At 39.4% G+C, this 22,605-nt stretch overlaps 2 protein-coding genes across 2 annotated transcripts; one reads left to right on the top strand and one right to left on the bottom strand.

The window, feature by feature from the left end:
* Positions 1–10,548: 10,548 nt before the first annotated feature.
* LOC131249449 (aspartic proteinase CDR1-like) lies at positions 10,549–11,859 on the bottom strand. Its single transcript, XM_058250259.1, has one exon. The coding sequence runs from the start codon at positions 11,857–11,859 to the stop codon at positions 10,549–10,551; it is 1,311 nt and encodes a 436-aa protein (XP_058106242.1).
* A 7,984-nt stretch (positions 11,860–19,843) lies between these two features.
* On the top strand, positions 19,844–20,866 carry LOC131247882 (uncharacterized). The gene has a single exon (XM_058247808.1). The coding sequence runs from the start codon at positions 20,361–20,363 to the stop codon at positions 20,679–20,681; it is 321 nt and encodes a 106-aa protein (XP_058103791.1). The 5' UTR covers positions 19,844–20,360; the 3' UTR covers positions 20,682–20,866.
* The last annotated feature ends 1,739 nt before the right edge of the window (positions 20,867–22,605 follow it).

Consider the following 22,605-nt stretch of genomic DNA (forward strand, 5'->3'; position numbering starts at 1 on the left):
AGGGTGGTTTTAAATACTCAACATGCCTACATAAAAAACACAAGCTTACTGGTTTTGGAAAAGTAGTTTGCACAAGTACAGTGTTACTACTAATGCAGTGGCCCTTTAAATCAAGGGTCTTGATCCATTTCAGCTATCTGCATGCACCATCCATTAGGTCAAGCTAGCGTTGAAAAAATCGAACTATTGAATGATCCAACCCATCCATTCGGTGGTTTGAAGAAATTGATTGACAAGATTGTTCGTTAAAGATTTGATTGCTGCTACCTTAGCACAATAACAACAGAAGATTAGACTGCATCTAAAGAACGGACCAGATTGGAGAAGTGAATGATGACAAGTTCAAATGCAACTATGTGTGTTTTAAGGTTTCCAAACACATGGTCCACTAGATAATTTCTCCAGTGAAAATATCCACCAATATCAGAAGATGCTGCCCAAGTGCTTAGGGTCATGAATTTGAATCTTACAAACTGGAAATTATTTATTTTTATTTAAAGGTACGCATTGACTTGGAGTCATGCCGTGTCATGTCGAGTTGACCGAGTAGATGAGCTGATGATCATGCCGAGTCATGCCGAGTTGACCGGGTAGATGAGTCGATGATCGTGTCGAGTCTGAACCAATTAAGTCAAGCTCACGAGCAAGTTTCATGGTGACTCAGCTCAATTTCTGGCAAAGTTGAGTTAACTCGGCCGAGTTTTGAGTCGAGTCACCAAGTTTTAGAATTATCCTGCCACATATGACATATAAGCAAAACTCAAAAGGATTATTTCTACTAACAATACCGAGCATACATATTTCATTTGCTGTCCAAAAACCCTAAAGTTAAAATCCATGCTTCAATGGTAGCTATGGAAATCATGGTTGAATAATTATTACTATTTTCTTTCTTTTCTCTTGAATTTCATGTATCACTCTAAAATTCTTAGTGTACCAATTATATGGGGTGACTGTATAACCAACCGTACGATTTCATAGACCATGTGGTTCCCAAAACACCATATGGTTTGTATATAAAGGCGCTTGGGGTTAGAAATGTGGGCCATTTATACAGCTATCACAGAGAGATCTGGCTCAGGTTGAACCCTACCAAGCTATCGCAGAGACTGGACCAAAGACCCAATCCTACCCGACCTTTTAAAAAAAAAAAAAAAAAATTTCAAATTCCAACCGGAACTGAAATTCATAGATGATAGGTACAAATACAGCCACATGACGTATGTATGTTTGCATGCATTCACTAATTGGGATGGATTGGGCATAGCTTTATTTCATATTCCATTCTTAAACTCAAGCTGCGGTTGGGATAGGTCAGGTCGGGTTGATCAAGCCTGATGAGATTATAATTAAATTGATTGGGACGAGGCTTGGGGACAGTCTCAGTGAATTTGAAGTGTATCATGTCTGATCACAAGATAATTGGTCCCAGGTCGGTTTTGGCTGGAATTCTTAGCCTGCTAAGCAAATGAGTCAGGCTTGGGTTGACACCATCCTAATCAACAATCAATACATTGCCTTTATGATGATGTAATGCATTAAGAATTTAAAATTTTAAAAAAAAAAAAAAAAAAAAAAAAAAAAACCTACCAAATTAATATAGAATTTACATTCTAATACCTTTTTCAAAAAGTTTCGTTACCTCATTGATCTAAGTAGGGATTGGTTCACATACATAAGGGGCTGCTCGGGTGGGCCCCACTGGATGTTTATGCAAAATCAACCCCAGTGACAAGTTGCATAACCTTATTGGTCACAGGGCTTAAATTACTCAGCTCCATTCGGATTCAGGTAGACTACGTATTGAAAACATTGCACAGGACAACGCTCACCCTCCAAACTGTTTTTCATGGTATGGCTCACATGAATTATGGATGGGACTATTTTTTAGGCCCTGTGACATTTAATGGTTGGAGTTAATTTCATATAATCATCAGGACAAGCCATGTAAAAATTAAAGGTATACATCTTTCCCAACTGCTTCATTTGATGTGGCCCGTCTGAATCATGAGTCAACTTAATTTTTTGGCTCTAGTCCTAAGGTGGAATTACATATCAAATGGTCAGAGTGAGTTCATATGCACATCATGGTGGGCCTATCAAAAATCGTTTTAGCAGGCCTCTTCCAACTTGATGTTCCATCCTAAAAAATATGGCATTTGAATCCTCCGTCATCCAACACATTCAACTGGCATACAGAACCTTAGTTGAATTTTCCAAAACGTATTTTTGCATATGTAGCCAACCGAATCAACAGATGAATTAAAAGTGTTCGCGTGGAAAATAGGGATTGGGGCCAGGTCCGTGCTCTGATCAGCTATGTTGGGTTCAGGCCTTGGACATTATACTGTGGGGCTGGACGGGCCATGCCATCCAAACCCAGCCCATTGCCACACGGAACTGCGATCATCAGTCGATGTCTTTCTACAGTGGACCATCCATGGTATGATGAGATATAGAACTTGGACTCATCCATCCACAGCCAAATGTATGGTGTTAGGCCGCGATGAACCACAAACGATTCATCGTGCATAGGGTAGTCAAGGGCCTGGGCCTAGAGATACAAGCATGGCCCGAACATTTCAAAATCACGGGCCATGGCCCGGTAGGTTGGTTGACTGCCGGGCAGTAAACTCTTTGGTGCCCCCATGATGTACGTTCATCATCCACACTGTCCATCCATTTTTCCAACACATTTTATGGCATAAACCCAAAATTAAAGCATATCCAATGCGTAAATGGACTGCAACATAGGAAAAAGTGGCAATTGAAAGTTTTCTATGATATGGTCCACTTTAGCTTTGGATATGCTTCAATTTTGGGATAGATGGTGTGGATACAAATAAATACATCATAATAGCCCCACAAACTTCTCTCACCACGTTACATTGTGGGCGTGGGGAGTTTTTCATTACACAATCCACCTCAGTCGGTATCTACGGCAGAAAACCTGCCACTTTGTGCAATGACCAAGTTGTACAGTGCATAACTCACGCTGCAATTGCATGGTGAGTAAACTCTTCAGGGCTCACCATTATGTATGTGATATAACGATTTGTGATATAATGACAATATCCTAGCTTTGTCAACCTGCTATTTAAACCGGGAATAATAATAACTTGGCTAATCTGCGTATTATCATGACAATATTGTTGGGTTATACTGCGGGTCAACTATTGTGCATATCATTATGGAAATTATTGTTGGGTTGGGTTGCGGGTCAACCATTGCACATAACATCGCATCATACATTAAATAACCGACTTAAGAATTGCTTGTTTTGTATTACCATCATTGTCTATACTTGATTATGTCGATAACTTGTATAACTTTCTTATTATTTATGCATTCGAGGTAACATGTTTAAGAGTATTGCATGTATTTGTCATGAACTTACTTATAACTAAAATGTCCCGGGTAAATTTTTGGGGATATTTCTTCACTACGTTGGCATTTGAAGCATTCTTTTTTACATATACATGTGATTCAGGAATAAGACCAGATGATGGTGTGCTCGAGGCGACCCAGTAGACTCACAACTCCATCACTTTGGGTAGTTGTATTTTTCATAAATATTGCATTTATTATGGTTTGTATAATTCTCATATGGGCAGACATCAAGTTTGGAATTGTATCTTTGCATATTATCCATATATTTTTGGGTTTTATTATCTCTATATCGCTTTGGATCCACTAAGTTGAAATGTGTTATTTTGATTATTTGTGCATGGCTGAATGTGAACGTAAATGGGAATATTTGCACATTTCTCTTAAGCTCATACCCAAGAATTCATACCAAAGTCTCCATAGTCAATTGCTGAATTTCGGGGTGTGACAAGAAATATATAGACAATATGGATAAAAAAATATGTCATAATGGGCGCCACAAATTTACTCACCAAGGTATAATAATGGTGAGTTATTCCTTGGCAAAAATCTGCATCAACTGCCCTCAAGGTCAGAAATCTCTTGGATTTTGTAGTGAGTATCTGACCAGGCTATTGTGTGGTGAGTAAATTCTTTAGGTCTCATTGTGATATATGTTATTATCCATGTTGGTCATCCATTTTTCTAACTCATTTTATGTCATGATCCCAAATTTGTAGTAAATCCAAAGCTAAAGTGGACCCCACTATAGAAAATAGTAGGAATTGAAAGTTTCCTATGGTGTGGTTCACTTGAGCTTTGGATACACTTCAATTTTGGGCTCATACCTTGAAACGTGCATAAAAGTAGATGGACGATGTGGATAAAAGGATGGTTCTCACAAAGTTTACTCACTATGCAATAACTTGGTGAGTTACTCACTACACATTCTGCCTACCTTTTTAGTCAAGTTTCTTGTCCGATTTAGTGGTGCATTGTTTCTTCTTTGACTTATTTTCTAGATTTCAAAAAAGGTTCTCAATGGCTCGAGAAGATAGTAACCTCCTAGTTCTCCTCAATCAAGCAGTGATAGAACTAGGAGGCGATTTGGCATAGAGAGGGACATGATGAGGTCGATCACGATCTATCTCGAGGATATCTACTCTGAATCCATGGAGCTCTGTGGACTCCTAACAGAACTTTCTCGAATCTACGAGGGATAAAAGCATTAATAATTCCTAATAAATTCAAAATAATTTGATTGATGATAAAAAATAAAAAATAAAAAAGAATTTACAACCCTTTAAATAATGAGCTCAAACCTAGGATGGAGTTTTAAACTTAGACTCTAACTTAGACACCCTAAAAACGTGACTTACTATAAACAATATTATTTATAAACAGTATCTATTCCTACAAGACTTTAGGGTTTTTGGCAAAAAAAATATTTAGTGTCTAATTTGACTCAGCCATGTTATTCTCCTAACTTTCCTAAGCTCTTGTCATGTTGGACATGACTTCTGCAACTCAAAGGATCAAAAGTTATTGAAATAAAGCTTACTATTTATCGTAAATATAAATATATGGGACTTTTGACCGACTTTTGACCAGAATTTCGCAAATCTAGCATGGGTAACCCAGCGTAGCAAGGTTGGTTGGCTTAAGTAGCTTCTACTACCCTAAAATCATATATAATATGTTGAAAAACACATCTTAGTTTGTGAGATATGATTAATTAAAGGCTATGACGGTCCAAATCATTTCCGCCTCCGATCGGGCATTCTTTTGTCTATACGGGCGATCAGCTTCCCTTATGCAGGTGTTATGGATGGATGGCAGTTGGACCAGATCATGGCAGTTGGAGCACATAGAGCATGTTTAATTAGACTCTTTTTTTCCTTTTTTTTTTTTTTGTGAGACCCTTATTATGAGGCAACTTTCATATATGTGTTGTATATCAATGCCATCCATCAATTTTGTCAGTTCATTTTAGGGCATGGTCGAAAATGAAGCAAATTCAAATCTCGGGTGAACAAAAACTCTATTGGGCCCGATGTGAATGTATGTGGTTTTCCCACATCGTCTATCCATTTTTCTAGATCATTTAAGGGGTTGAGACCAAAATTGAAGTATATATAAAGCTCAAATGGACTATATACCACAAGAAACAGTGGGATTAATGATTCCCACCATTGAAACCTTGCTAGGCACCACAGTAATGTTTATTTGTCATCGAACCTGTTCATAAGATCAAAAAAACATGGATGAAGGGAAAAAACAAATATAAGCTTGATCCAAAACTTTTGTGACCCCTTGAGAATTTTTCAACGGTAGACATTCAATTCACACTATTTCCGGTAGTGTAGTCCATTTGAGCTTTGGATATGTTTCATTTTTGGGCTCAAGCCCTGAAATTACCTGGTAAAATGAATGGAAGGAGTGGATAAAATATATAAATCATGATGGACCTCATAGAGTTAATCACTACACAATCCACTTCCTCCCATGTATGCTATGAACTACTAGTGTCCGGGACGTCTTCCTTCTTTGACCCTTCTGTTAAGGGTCAAATATTGCATATTAAACCCCAGTTATTGCCAGGATTTGCGAACATGGTACTGTTTAACGGCCCGATTTAATCGTGTTTGTGATGTAGGATGTATTTATGAGCTTGGATTGAAATATGATGCTAAAAGCATGAATTTAATACTCATGAGTCACCAAGGCAAAGTACGGACCCTAGGGAACCATGATCCATGGATTTACATGCCAGAGATCCGAGAAAATTGAGAAACTAAAGCTCAAGTGGCTTAAAAAGGATCTAGAATGCGAGATCACAAGGTTTTCATCATCTGTTCAGCTCGAAACTTCATAAATAGCCTGAGGACCATAAATTAACCATACATTTTAGATTTTAGCTCCTGGATCTCTGTGAAAGTATCCCAACGGACAGATAAGATACTAAAACAGTGATATGGGGCCCACATGATATCTTTATATTATTAAATTTTGGTCTCAAGCATTTAATATACAAGAGGAAAGGAATGAACGGAGTGGGTTAATCATATACATCACAAAGGGACCCACCCGTGCATTGAACGTGTACAGCATGCGTTACTCTTGCATCGCACCAGACTGTCAAGACTAGTCAAAGGCCTTGGACCCGTCTCCTTCTCCTTCTCCAGCGCGGACAACTAGCGTACGCACCTGCGCCTGGCGGTTTTGGCTTGTGGGCCACCATTCCACCTCAATGATCTAATCAGAACCGTCCATTAGAGTCCCAAGGTCCCTTTTATCACAGCCTATGTGTAAAATTTCAAGATACATGGGAGATCGGTTTTCGATCGTCCAAAAGGACGACTGATGGTAAATTAAAATAATTCGTGGGCCACCACGAATTTGATACAAAACTGATCAGGTACCACTGGTTTTTCGAGGGGAAACGAATGGACGGCATGGATTTCTTTGATAAGTCCAATTATGGACCCCACCAACGTCACAGCGGAGCATCTGTGCAAGCCCTGTTCCACAGCAGAGGCTGACGCCGATCCAGGTGGGCCACCATCGCTGATCAGATGGATGATCCAGGCCATCCATACTCTATTTCGGTCAAAAACGTCCCAAGGGACGTTGATCTTTTGGAAAGAAATCAAGGAAAGAGGGGAGTTGGGACGTTGTTTCTTGGCTGCACGTGCGGAAGGAGCTGCGAAAAAGGATTTCCACCGACCTTCTCTTGCGCACCGCCTCCTCGTGCGTAAATTTTCATCGACCTCCAGCATTCCACAGTCTTCCTAATCCTATAAGAAAGAGAGAGAGAGAACGTGAGGGATCTCGACGGCTGAGACGTTTGGACGGCAGTAAAGGGGAGAGATTTGCAGTTACTGGTTTTTATTAGTTTTTTATTTTATCTTATTTATTGTTTGAAAATTAGCCCAATCATGGTGGGCTAAACATCTTAGCTAGGGCTAAGAGGTGAGGCTTGTAGCATGACGGGAGACCTTTTTGCTTGTGTCTTTTATTTAAACTGAACTAATGTTGATTTTGGTTTAATTAATGTAATGTTTTTAGTTTTTAATGGTCTGTTGTGATTGAAATTACAATGGGTCTGCGATAGCTTTGAGCATGTTCATTTTCTTATTATGATTATGACGTCAGGAAGCCCTGTTATTTATCATCGTCTCCTGGGCATGGTTAGATGACGGTACCCTTCCTAACCTTCATAATCCTCTGATTGGTTGTTAATTAGTTTAATTCTGTTGTTTACTTTGTCTCCTAGGCATGGTTTGGTGATGAAATCCATTCTAATTCATATACCTTTCATCTCTTGAAAACTATATCAAAGGAAGTTCAGTTTGATTTTTATAGTTACACCCTTCAATTGGATGAAAATGGGACTCTAAGTCTAGTTTAGTTCTTGAAGCAGGTATAAGATCTCCCTAATCTCTACAAGTGGATCCTCTGAATCCCGAGTTTGTTACCCCTGAATTCTTTAAGTTTTAGATAAATATTTCATCATTATTCCCTCAATTACATTCAATTTAGATTTCATCTTAGTCTAGTTCTAGTTCTATTTAATTTCATCTTACGTACAGGTTTTACTTCCTTGGGATTCGACCTCGGTCTTACCAAGTTTATTACTACATCACAACCCTATAGTACTTGGGGAGTGAACACCTTCCCTTTTCTCGACCCTTAACACATGACAACATCAACCCTTGACCCTAAAAACCTCAACTCTTAATACATGACCACCTCAACCGTAGCAACTTTGACCCTGACAACCTCAACATTTAAAATAACCTTGACAATCTCAACCCTTAATACATAACAACCTCAACCCTGAACGCTATTTGTATCTACTATTATCTAAAAATAATCAAGTTATTAATGATAAGATTACCAAATCTCAATCCTTAACACATGATAACCTCAACTCTTAACATATAACAAACTCAACTTTAACAACCTCAACCCTCAACCCATAATAACCTCCACTCTTAACACATGACAACCCCCACCTCTAATACATGACAACCTCAACCATTAACACATACCAACGTCGGCCTTTACAATCTCGACTCTAAGCGTTGTTTTTATCTATTATTATCTAAAAATAATCAAGTTATTAATGACAGGAAGAAACATTGACTCTTATAATACATAATAACATCAACCCTCAACATGTACATAACTTGGTCAACCCTTAACACATAACCCCACCACAAGAAAATAGTTAGGAGTGAACGGCCACCTGACACTGTTATTGGTTGTTATGGAATATCGTGATGTACTATACTATAAGAAAACTTTTAAAGGCGTTCATACACTGTCTATGAGGTTTATTATCACATATGTGCGGAATCCATTCCATCCATTAACTTAAGAATTTCATGGAAGGTCATGGTTGGAAGTATGATCAACATCCGCTAACCCCATTAACCATGTCATAAGAAAATAGTCGTATCGAACAAACACTATTATGATTTATCAAGTTTTGTAGGCCAAAAAGATATCATGTCAGTAAGAAATTACTATCTTTCCATATAAATAGAATGGATTGGATCTAGAATACAATAAGCCCAATAACAACTTCTGTCTACGCCATTATCTCATGATTAAATACATTGTAACTTCTTCTTCACTCAAAAACCATACAACTAATCATATATACAAGGACAATGGCAATTTGGTCCGAAAAACTTTTCAAAACTTGTTATATAACTACCTTCAAAATATTTAAAACTTCCCTTCAATTTCAAGAATATAACTATACCACAATGCTAGTATGGTCAAAATCTCATATGAAAACTAGGCATGACTGAGGACTTGTCACTAGCCCAGTCAATTTCTCTAGTTGAGAATCAAAAAAAGTGTTTTATCCACGCCGTTCAATGATTTTCTCAGATCATTTTAATATATGAACCAAAAAATGAGGCAGGTTCAAGGCTTAAGTGGACCACAAGGTGGGGATTGAACTTCTACCATTAAAAACTTCTTGTAAGCTGGAGAAGTTTTGGATCAAGTTGATATTTGTGTTTTCACTTCACTCACATTTACATGACCTTATGAATATGTTGGATGGTAAAGAAACATAACGCTGGCACTCAGAAAGGTTTTAATGGTGAGTGTCATTATCAGTGCAGCCTCCTTTGTCGTGGTCTACTAGAGCTGTGGACTTACCTCATTTTTAGGATAATAACTTTAAAAGATCTGAGAAAATCTTTTAACAGCTTGGATAAAACACTTACATCATGGTGAGCCCCACAAAGCCCTACCCGGATGGATTACTGTCTGTGCGGGGGTAAGACACAATACGCTTGCTATTAAAAGCCGTAATGGACTTGTTAGACACGGATTCTATGGATATGTTACGTCACCAAGTTATCTAGACCCACCATAAATGTACGTGTTATATCCATACTGTCCATTCAGTTCGAGATATCAATTTAAGGCATGAGACAAAGAATGAGCTAAATCCAAAGCTAGAATGTACCCACCATAGAAAATAGTGGATAGTTTTCGATAAAGCTGAAATTTGTGTTTGCCCTTCTTTTATGTATGCTTGTTTCAACTTATGAACATGTTGGGGCCTTGGAAAGGTTTCAATAGCGGGTGCAAGACTTTTGCAAAAAACATACTAGAGATAAAATATTTACCATCCGAAGAATAATATGCCGCCGGCACTCGACCTTATGGAAGGTATAATACGGTCAAACGTATAGTACCTTTTCCCATATATATATATATATATATATAATCAAAGGATAGATACAATCAGTCTAGGAGTGTTTGGCATCCCCAATGAAAGAGGAGCTCTATAACATAAACGGTTTCAATAGTTATTCCATGAAACCACTGTCTTCTTTTTCTTTAATTTCTTTTCTTTTTTCAATAATCTTGTTGATTCTTATTTCATTGGCCATCCAAAATGGGGCTAGAATATCAATGGTTTGGATACTAGAAATGGGCCCCACTCACAACGTGTCACAAGTCAAAGTCAGCTTCCTTACTAGCTTTTACCAACAATGAAACATACGCTAATCTTGATTGCATTTATGAGAATATGTTTATTAATATATATTGATATGTCCAAAATATAATGACCAAAATGACCTTCGAAGTTCTGAACCAACAATATCAAACTTCATACACATATATAAATATATAGGTATTTCCAAAACCCTAGTTCTTGGTGCAATCAGTTGGAGCAAAGGAGACCTTCTTCCCAACAAGATCATACCCTACTTTGAAGTTCTGCTGAGCTATATTTCCAAAGATAGAGAAATCCTGCATGGGCATCAGTGCAAGACAGACAACACCCTCCGAAACTTGGATAAATGTATTCAATGGTTTCAAGATCAGATTGGCTCCGGTGAAGCGGAATGTCATGTCGGGGAGGCTGGCTTCCTGCCCGGCCTCATAACACGTATCGAACGTCTGAGATGGATCTTGGGCCGGCTTTAGATTGATCGATTCCTTCAATGCCGATGAAAACTCATCATACACACTTGTCTCTAAATACGTAAGAGTCGTGCCGGAGTCGATGATGATGTTTCCATTTCCGCCTGGTAGCTTTACATTTTTCTCACCAAATTCGATTACTTCCAATGTGAGATAGTAGAATGTATTGGGATCTTTGGAAATCAAAGGGGTTGAAACGACATTGCTTCCGGAGACTACAGCAGTGTCTCCGAAATTCAGTTGACTGCTCGTCGTGTTTTCCTGGAGTGGAACCAAGCAGTAGGAGAACTTCCCTTCGATTGAAGAACCCAATTGGGAAATGAGAGAAAGCGGGCCGCCTCCAAGGCCCACTAGCCCAGCTCCATGGGAATCGAAGGTTCCGGCATTGTTATGGCCGCATCCGAATGCTATCTTTGGAATTTTGACGGTTGATCTTTCGGTGGAATCGAAGGTGAGTGTCTCTGATGCAAGAACTCCATTGGTGAAAGATTGGTCTCCATAGCTGTATGAATAATCGCAGCTGCGACTGACACTGCATGAAGACTGCGGCAGCGATTGGCAGGAATTCGACTGGCATGATATATTTCGGTAAGTAGAAGATTCGACAGGATCGAAGAGAGGGGCTTCCTGTTGGTAGCATCCATCGCATGGATTGCACTGGGTCCAAATGAGATCGCTTCCGGTGTCAGCAATTGCAAGCATTTCTACGGGAGGTGTTCCGATGGAGAGCGACATTAGATATGAACCGCCATTGGGAACAACCTCAGATCGGACGGATGTGGGTGAAACAGAAGAAGGTTTGGAAGAAATACGGAAGTAGTCGATCCGAGAATTTGAGCGATGGACGGCTTGAATTACACGATCGGATAAGGAGTCGGAAGGGTTATAAAACGGTGATCGTGGGGAATCACGATGGATGAGTTCAACGGTGAAGCCACCATTGCCGGCTTCGACGAAAAGCTTATTGGGAAGATAAAAGAATAAGACCACAGAGAAGATGAAAGCAGAGAAAGAAAGGATGGTGAGAGCCATGGATAGAGAGTTAAAGAGAGAGGTGTGATGGAGGGTTGGAATGGATATTTGATATTTATAGAGAAGAGAAGAAGCTGAAGAGAATGACAGAAGGTAGAGGGTTGTATGACTAGATACATGAATCCTTCTAAATCCATTGTTTCCATCGGCTGGGAGATTCTTCTTAGGCTTAAAAACATGCATGCATGATTTTAAGGTTTCGTAGCACTATAAGTTACAGTACTGCTCGTGGTTGCATTGAGAAATTTAGACAATGATCCAGTCCATTGATCTAGACTGTTCACCAGCTCCAATACAGATTTCATGGTTATCATGAAAACATTACACTGATTTTAAAAAATATTAACCATTAGATCAGTGGCCTCCAATATAGACGGTCAAGATCATTACACAAAAATAATTCCAATCAACAATTTGATCCATCTATATGTGAGGGACCATCATGGGTTACTTATGTTTCTAAGAATCATTTTTTAAAAGCAATCGTAACCATCCCATGCATGTCTGGCAAAAAGGATCACTATAGGAAATGATTCCAAATCATGGATGGTTTAGATCATCCGATCAGTGCAATTTTTCTTATGGAAGTTTACAAAACGTGTTCTGAACTTAATAGACGGTTCCGATTGATCAATTAGACCATCTATGTAATTATATTAAAATAAAAGCACTATAACTTACAGTGCTCTTAGAGCACAGGAGCGTTTCTCTATCCATCCATCTATCTATAATTAGGTACCTGTGTATCTATAATTAGGTACCTTTGGACGCGATTTGGCTAGTGACCCTAACACTAGCCAGCTAGCTGGTGTCAAAGCTCTGTAGACCAAACATGATGTCTGTGTTTTATCACACCATCCATCCATTTTGCCAGCTCATTTTAAGGCATGAGCCCAAAAATGTGTCAGATCCAAATCTCAGATGGGCCACACTACAGGAAACATGGGGGATTGAACACTTACCGTTAAAAACTTTTTGGGAATCAAGCTGATATTTGTGTTTTCCCTTCGTCCAGGTACGTGTGACCTTATCAACTGGTTAGATGTCAAATAAACATTATATTGAGCCTTAGTAAGTTTTTAATCGTGGACGTTCAATCAATATTGTTTTCATGTGATGTGGTCCACCTGTGATTTGGACCTGCCTCGTTTTTAGGATAGTGCCTTAGAATAAGATGGAAAATGGATGGACGGTGTAGATGAAACACACACACCATGGTGGGGCCCACCGAGCTTTGACACTAGCTAACTGGCTGGTGTTAGGGTCACTAGCCACATCGCGTCCGAGAATTTTTGGAGGATTCTGTTCTGTTCTTTGTATAGGAAGTGTTCGGAATCGAGCTGTAGAGAGTTATAATTAGAGCATTTCAAAACGTTTTGCAATCTCCTATTTTTCAGGTTACAGAAAATATTTTTATTAGAGGAAGGTTTGCTAAAATACATCCGTACGTAGATTTTGGCCGTAGGATCATAGTTTCTTTTTTAAATGACCCAAATCGTTTATATGGTGGGCCTACTGATAGATGAGAGATGTCCAAAAGAATTTTCTGATGAAAGGTTTTAAACCTTTGATTACTCACATGGTAAGGAGACGGTCCATATTCAAAAGAAATACAGTTAAGTGAGCAAAGGGTTCAAATGTTCCTAATTTATAGGTTTCAATTTTTGGATGTCCAGTGTCGAACGTGAGACTCATCAGATAAACGGTTTGGATCAACGATAGATGGCCCCTTATCGAAAGGCTAAAGTACAAACGTATGTAGGACGCGGATTCGGTGGATCCGGGAACAACCGAGGTGGTAGATCCGAAACTATGGGGCCCACCGTGATGTATATGTTTGATATCAATTACGTCCATCCGAGGATGTTACAGCTCATTTTAGTGCATGATACCAAATTAAGCAGATCCAAATCTCAGGTGGACCTCATCACAGGAAACGTGGTGATTGAACGGTCACCATTAAAAACCTTCTAGTACTCAACATAATGTTAGTTTGCAATCTGATAAGGTCATGTAGACCTGGATGAACGGAAAATACAAATATCAACTTGATCCAATACTTTTGTGGCCCCAGGAAGCTTTCAATCACTGTTGTTTTCTGTGGTGCGGTGCACCTGAGATGTAGATCTGCTTGATTGTTAGTTTCATGTTCTAAAATCATTTTGAAAAACGGATGGACGGCGTAGATATAAAAACATATTCATCAAAGTGGGCCCCACAATCACGGATCCGCCGATCGAATCTGCGTCGATTGCAATGCCGACGGAATGATAGAAAGATGCGCATGCACTCGACCATCGTACACGTGCATTATCTTTCGTCTTCGGAAAATTGGATAAGGACGGTCCAAATAGCGGGACACAATGTAGATAAACCATAGCCGTAAATCTAGGCTAGTCATATGATCATTATCGCTGATTGATGGATATTAGGATAGAAGTATGATGTAAATCGTCTTCTGGGATAAATAATATCTCCTAATACTTTAAAATAATTTCTATTAGAAATGGAAATCCACGATTTTACAAGTTTGATTTATTTTAGTACAAAATACGCCAGCGTTTGGTTGCACTAAATATGGTGAAATTTCAAATTTTGACTATATTTGGTGCAACCAAACGCAGCCTAAAGGAAAAGATCTTGTGACCTGTGGGACACTGAAGCTATTGGTCCACTCGTGGAGACGGTCTAATCGCTGATCTGGAACACCCATTGGGTTCGTCCTGCTTTAAAAAAAAAACTCACGGTAATGAGAAGATGCTTACCGTCCAATCGTTGGCATCTTTTTCTAACCGTTGGTTTTTGAAGCCACGGATGGTACGGTTACGATCATTTGATCAAAGTGGCTCCTTAGAGTTGCATATTATCTAAGGACGCGGATTTCCTGCGAAAGGCTTTCGCAGGAAGTCCCCACTGTGATTTTTGTGAGAAATCCTCTCCTTCCGTCCGTTTTTTGAGTTCATTTCAGGACATGAAGCCAAAAATGAGCCGTATCCAAAGCTCAAGTGGGTTGTACTGAAGGAAAATGTGGTTGGGTAAATTCCTACTGTTGAAACCTACCTGCGTTCTACAGTGATGTTTACCTGCCATCCATACCATTAATAACTTCATCCTTATTAGGATGAACTGAAATCACAAATATTAACATGAATCAAAACTTCTGTGGCCCACAAACATTTCAACTGTGAACGTTGAATTTTCGGCCCACTGGAGCTATGGAAGGGTTCATTTTTGGCATCATGCCCTAAAATGAACTCATAAAATAGATGGGCGGATAGGATTTCTCACAAACATCACAATGGGCTCCACCTGGGTTCCCGGCGCAGGAACTTTCCGCGAAAGACTTTCGCAGGAAATCCGCGTCCCATTATCTAACCGGTTTGCTCCAATACATTCCCGACGAACGTGGATCGGGTGGTGCGGTGCACATCATGGACCTCAGTGGTGTGTTGACGTGGCAAAGTTCTGTGAGGCCACCATTATGATGTGTTATATCCACACCGTCCATTCATTTTCTAAGATCGCTTTAGGGCATGAATCCGAAAATAAGGCAGATCCAAAGCTCAATTGAACCACACCACAAAAAGAAGTGGTAACAATTACTCTCACTGTTGCAACCTTCCATGATGTTTATTTACCATCCAACCTGTTCATAATGTCATATACTCCTGGATGTAGGAAAAACACAAGTGGGCCCCAGGAAGTTTTCAATGGTAAGTGTTAAATCTCCAGTGAATTATGTGGTGTGGTCCATTTGAGCAGATTTTTTATTTACAGAGGTCTACGAGAATCCTCACACATGAACAGTTTGGGTCTTTTAGTTTTGGTCATTGAAAAGAACACAATTTCAATGGATAAAGCTACGACAATACAATTATATTATAATACGTGGGATGTACTCCAGCAAACCTCTCATCTAAAGTGGGTTTCATTATTGGACCTTCTTTGATCCAGTCCATCCATTCTTTTTGCGGCTTTGATGGAATGTAACAGTTGTCGTGGCTGGTGTGACTTTTGGGTTTTGGCGGGATAGGATGCCATTGTGCAACAGCTACCCTACCCATATGGGTTCACCCCGATTACATCCTAAATGATGATCTAACCACATCTTTCGGATGGTAGACTCTGAGGAGTTTCAACTCCCAGTCAGGGGTTCGAGTACCCATAGGTGGTGAAATTCCACCAGCATGAGTGTGTGGGGTTTGTGTGCGTGTGTAAAATAAAATTAAACCAAAAAATAAAAAAACCTCATCTTTCAGATCAATTGTAATTACCATGTAAACTTATTTACCAGAATAATTACCACATCTTTCCACGTAAAAATTTACTTTTTTAACACTACTTTACAAAATCAACATAGGGCCCATCATGATGTCTGTGACTTATCTACACCGGTCATTTATTTAGCCAACTAAATTTAGCAGCAAAAAAATGAGTCAATCCAAAGCTCAGGTGGACAACACCACAAGAAATAGTGGTAATTGAACGCCTGCGGTTAAGAACTTTTTAAGACCCTTAGAAGTTTAGAATCAAGCTAACATTTATGTTTTTCCCTTATCCATGTATGTATGACCCTACGAACGGGTTAGATGATGAAAAACCCTCAATATGAATCCAATGAAGGAAACAACTTTCAACGGTAGACAAATTAAGGCCACTATTTCTTTTATTGTAGGCCATTTGAGAGTTGGATTTGCCTCATTTTGCAGATCATGCCCTAAAATATTCTAATAAAATAGATGGACGATGCGGATATATCATATACATTATGGTGGGGTCCACATTTAAGCTAACACTTTTATATTAATTCCCGATGTGGAATTACTCTGACATTTTCAAATAAAGTAAAAACGTAACATTTATTTTTTTACAAAGATTTATCGTGTATCATAAAAAAATCAAACGGGCGATGCTTATTTTGAATTTTATGCTTACGGGAGCTATCCTAAGAAATATTTGTTAAAATGTTGGTTGTATATGAAAATAAATTTCGAACGTTGAAAAGTGAAGTTTATTTTTTTAAAAAAATATTTAAATTCAAGAGTCAAAAAGTTTAGGATCATCATCAATCGAGCATGAACCATGAATGGTTTATATCATCATCTAAAATGCAACCCAATTGATAACCCACTCTTGAGCCACTATGGGGACTGATTGCTCTATTCGTTTTAATAGTGTTTGGAACTTAATTTGTAGACGTGCTGGTTAATTCATTGATTTCATGGCTCCAATAATGGAGTGGTTATTCCAACAAATCTCCTAAATTGGAAGATCCTATCCATCAAATCTTTGATTTTTCCTCAATTGGATATGGTTTGCTCATCAATTCTTTTTAACCGTGTATTTATTTGCATGGAAACAACAGGAATATTAGAGTTGACCAATTAAGACTTATTCTGGAAATCGTCCAACTACTGTTAGGGCCATATATCATTAGCTTGGATACACTCGCCGTGCAAAAGGCTCGAGTCTCTATTCTTATGGTTAGGATGGTCAGCGGACAGGATCAACCCTTGAAATCATTTAGAAGCAACCTCAAGGATAATAAATATCAACTATTTACCCTTTTAAAAAATTAATAATAATAATTCTTGCATATTCTATCAAATGAGTGCCTTTACTAAGGAAACGTTTCCCCTTCACGAGGGATCCAAAGCACTGGAAGGAGACTCTTTTATTTCAAACCTCTCTCATTTGAATTTAAAGTCAAATTTGAGCTTCGATAGGCCATGATAGAGGAATACTTGCCTAGAGATTTTTCAAGGAAAACGTGTGGAAACATTCACCCATGGTTACTCACAACTCGGCCCCACATGCCCATATCCAACACTAGAAGCCTTACATTTACAAACTAAGTTTTGGACGTGAATTCTATTTTAAGAAAAATAATAATAATAAAGGCTTTTATTTTTATTTTCCCAATAATCAAATGTAACCTTCCATGATCAGTCATGGGACAAAAAATCAGGCTAATCTATAACTTAAGTGGGCCACACCATAGATAACAAATTGAAAGTGAATGCTTACCTGTTAAAACATTCTTGATTGTACTTAGGGCTCCTTGAAACGTGGTTTTGACATCCAGCCCATACAATAGGTTTCCCACTTAGATGAGGGGTCGCATTAAATTTTAGGCCATTTAAAAAATGGCCTACCTAAGTTTTGGATATGGCTGATTTTTTACACATCTACCACCTTGAGGGAACTTAGCAAATGCACAGTGTGGATTTCTATCACATCACAGTGGGGCCCACAGAGCTCGACCTCACAAGAAGCTCTCATGAGTCTACCCTAAAATTGGGCCCAAAGAACCAACCAAACTAACCTAGTGGATAAATCAGGATTACAGAAACAAAAACAGCAATGGGAGCAGAGAATACGATTGCATTATAAGGCGGCACTTGAACAGATCGAGCAAGTTCGAATTGACGTAACATGAAACCTATTAGCCTGTAAGCATCGTGAAGAGCAACAAAAGTCCTCCGACCGCCTAATTGACACCGACAAGTAAAATCACGTTGTGCTTCAGGGCCCCACAGTAGCAATAAAGAATTTATATATGGGCATGCTCGTCTGTGCACCTTTGCACACGTGCCATAGGCCTCTAATCCGAACGGTCCATTTGATGCGGCATCCCGTGAAATCCTCACGGACAAATTTTCACCCTTTTCTAAAAGCATGTTGGACCATAGAAAAGAGAGATGCAAATCAAGTAAACTGTTTTCTTTTTCTATAACCCATCCAAGTTTTGGATCAAAGTAAAAATTGGGCTCCAGGAGTTGCATGTAGTGCTGCATCACGTGGTTCATTAAGACCATAAGTTCTCAAAAAGTTCTCGTGAGAGCTCATGCCATATATACACACACACACACACACACTCACCTGAGCACCTTTGCACGTGTCTTAGGCACAAAATCTGAATGATCCACGGGATGTGGCACCCATTGAAACCTCAGTGCATGTGGCAAGTATATCTGATGATTTGAACTTCTTCCGAGTGGGCCACCAACTGGGTGACCATACCCCATAAATCAAGTGGGTTGGACGGTTGTAGCCATCCGATCGGCAGCCTGCAGAGTTAAACGTTACAGTTGCTCTCCACCTTCAACCAGAAAAACTTGGAAGCATCTGGATGCTCAGAGTCGTCCAATCCCTGGGATTTCTGGCCTCTAGTCCCATCCACATGGTGACACATAAAATCAACAGTCCAGATCACCATAAATACTTCCCATATGTGCCATGACAACGGACTGCACAGAACTTCTCTGCAGTACCTGCATATTAGCTCTTTCTTCTTTTTTTGTTTTTTGCTTTTTGTTTTTTCTGTTTTTTCTTTTTTTTGCCGACTTCGAAAGGCAGGCTGATAGAAGGCCCAGGGAGCAGATTAGGTGCGTCCCTGAACTCACCCGAGACAGTGCGCCCGTCACCATGGGGCCCACCTTGATGTATGTATACTATATCCACGCTGTCCATCCGTTGTTTCAGATTATTCTAAAGCATGAACCCAAAAAATGAAGCGGATCCAATTCTCAGGTGGACCATATCATAGGAAATAGTGGCAATTGTCCACTAATGAGCCTCAAGTTATGGATCAATCTGATATTTGTCTGCTCCCTTCATCCAGGTTTATTTGACCTTATCAACAGGTTGGATGGCAAATAAACATTATGGTGGGCCCCAGGAAGTTTTTAATGGTAAGGCGTTCAATAACCACGGTTTCCTATAGTATAGTCCACTCTGGATCTGCTTAATTTTTGGGCTCATGCCCTAAAATAAGGTGGCAAAACGGATGATATTGAATACATACATCAAGGTAGGCCCCACGGCAAGGGCAGCACCGTCTTGGGTGAGGCCGGGGTCCGCACCTAATCCGCTCCGAAGGCCCCAGCTAATTTCAACCTGCTCCTCAAGAAGCATAACGTCAAAATGGATCCCACCACAATGGTCAGAAAATCGCTGCATGCCAAATAAATGATGTTACGTAGGACCCAACCGCAAGTGGGAAAATAAAGAAATAAAATGAAAGTCCCTCCCTTTTTCCTGCCTCTCCTTCTGTTCTTTCTATCTAAGAAATGGTCCAAATGGTCCACCTCTCATGTCTTTCCTCTCCCAAAAGCAAAGATTCAGCTGTTGAGAACATCATCTCCCAGGCCATTGAACTCTGTTCTTGAACAGGTTTCATCTCTCAATTCCCCCCACTTTCTCAGATTCTGTTCTGCCCCACTCATCTCGAAATCAGATTCCACAAGCTCAAGTCATTCCCAGCAGCAAATCCCAAGATCAAAATCCCTTCTCCATGTCTCAATTCGATGAACCAAAAGAACACCCAGAAGCTTAAATCAATGTGGGAAAACACCCTATGCATCTCCTGAAAAAGAGACCTGTTTCTGCTCTCAGTTTCTGTCCATTGAATCTGCAAAACCTGATTTGTGTTCTAAATTCCTACTCCAAAATTGATAACTAGGTCTGCTTTGCCACCTTTGATCTCATCCCCTTCCTCCATGGAACCTTCTTCCCCTCCCCGACAGACCTGCTGCTTCTGGTGTTCTCCGAAGAGGGTGCCTGGGAAGAAGGGCAAGGAAGATGGCATCATGGGCTTCGAACTCGAAAGCGGAGGCTGGGGAAAGAATGATGAGATCTTATCAGATTTGAGCACCTTCTCACTGAAAGAACAGCAGCAGAGGCTGAAGAAGGCGTTGAAGGAGGAAGAGAAAGTTAACCAGGAGGCCGAGAAGGTGGTGAACTGGGTGAAGCAAGCATCTGCAAGGATGGACGTTTCTGTTGTTGAAGATTCGCTACGCCATGATGAAAAAATCAAGTGAAGATGGGTTCTTTTCACTTATCATGTAGGAAGGTTCCCTGATGAAGAAATTTTCAGGTTATATATAGTGATTCTACTACCACAAGCATGTTCTATAAAGTGTTACTTGGTTTTGCAGTGTGATCCATATGCATATAATATACTGTAAGGACGGATCTATTCAATCTATAGCAAAATACATAAGAACTTAGAAATGTTTGCATTTTATAGCTTGTGTTTTGCTTGTTCTTCACTATTCCTAATATATGGTGTTATTTCAGATTTCCTTTTCCCTTTTTCAGAAGGAATTGGAAAGACTGAGACCTCAAATAAAGAACATGAATTCCCTGCTCAAGAGACAGCCTAGCCTGCCTCCAGCTTGAGAGTCTAGAGGGAAGAACTAGTATGAAACACAACACCAGAAGAAAAGGGAAAAAGAAAAGCTTCTGAATTATGGAGTAGAGATGATCATTTTGATCATATTCCAATATCCAGATTCTGTTCACTGAAGACTGATTTTTAACAATGACAGTATTGGAAAAGAAATTGATTTCCATGGATATCTACTTTTTGTATTTTTGAGAAAAAAATAGGCATGGAGATCAATTTCCATTTCCAACGTTTACTCAAAAATGTAGATTATGAATCAATTTCCATTTCCAACGTTTACTCAAAAATGTAGATTATGATTTCTTTCAAAAACTGTTTTCTTTTGCGGATAACTTCAGCTTTTATTCAAGATCACAGAGAATAGAAGAACAAAACAGGAAAGATGGAACAAGCCTCCCACAGCTACAACATCAAGAAAACAGGGGAGAAAGAAAACCAGGGTGGGGGTGCAACAGCCGCATTACAAGAACACTTTTCTAAGATGACAATGGAATCTTTTCATGCACCTTCTTTTGCGCACTTATCAGTCTCTGAATTTGCATATCCACGCACATAACTGAAAGTCGCTTCAAATGAGCTATTCAATTCCACCGCCTACTTATGAATATCTGCTAGATGCCACTGATTCTTCCTGGACAGAATCCACTAAAATTACATTTCTGGAATCTCCTTTGAAAATGATTGGGCCGCACAGAGTCCCGATGCCTTTTATCAAGGCAGCTGCTTCAGCAATGTTGGAACCCGTCAGACCCAGTGGACCTGAATATGCAAATAGTATGATAACATGAGATTTTTTTTTTTTATTTTTTCTAAATCACATCTTTCAAAAAACTGTTGGACTCTCACCATTCAATCCTTTGAGCTTTGAACATTTCCATGCTAAACTGCACCCCTAACCAAACAACTGAATTAATGTTGGATTCTGCATTTTACTATTTAAAGAGGATCCCATAGGGATATTTCGTGTCCATGTTTTGAATATTCTTTTTGTAATTGAATCCAAATCAATCAATAAGAAAAATGAATAGATTTGATTATAATTCTTCCACAAAAGATGGGATATTGAAAGCCGGCATGTCTTCACAGCCCATCAGATCTGCATTGGAACTAACCTCTTGGTATCAGCTTCTGTAATTTTGATGAATCACATACCCCATCATAAACTATCAACTCGATCAAGCTCGGAAAATTGTGATGCTGCTTAATGGCTCAGTGGCAGACACACTCTGTTTCAACACTGAGATCAGGGGATCGAGTGCCCATGTGGTCTGGGTGGGTATGTGTGTGTGCTATATATATATATATATAGACAGAGAGAGAGAGAGAGAGAGAGAGAGGAGCGTACCGGTAAAGGCTGTAGAAATGGTGTTGATCAATGTGTTTAGTTGATTGAAAATCTAATTAGAAATAAAATGCATGATTTTAAAGGTCTTTTCATCAGAAAGGTCATGACATGTGCAGCATGGTTCGAACTCCAAAGGCACGTCTACCATTGCAGATCAACAGGATACACAGCTAAAATAGAACGAAATAGAGGCATTTTACCAAATGCAGAA

This window comes from Magnolia sinica, chromosome 6 (assembly GCF_029962835.1).
Source record: "Magnolia sinica isolate HGM2019 chromosome 6, MsV1, whole genome shotgun sequence".
Classification (NCBI taxonomy): Eukaryota; Viridiplantae; Streptophyta; class Magnoliopsida; order Magnoliales; family Magnoliaceae; genus Magnolia; species Magnolia sinica.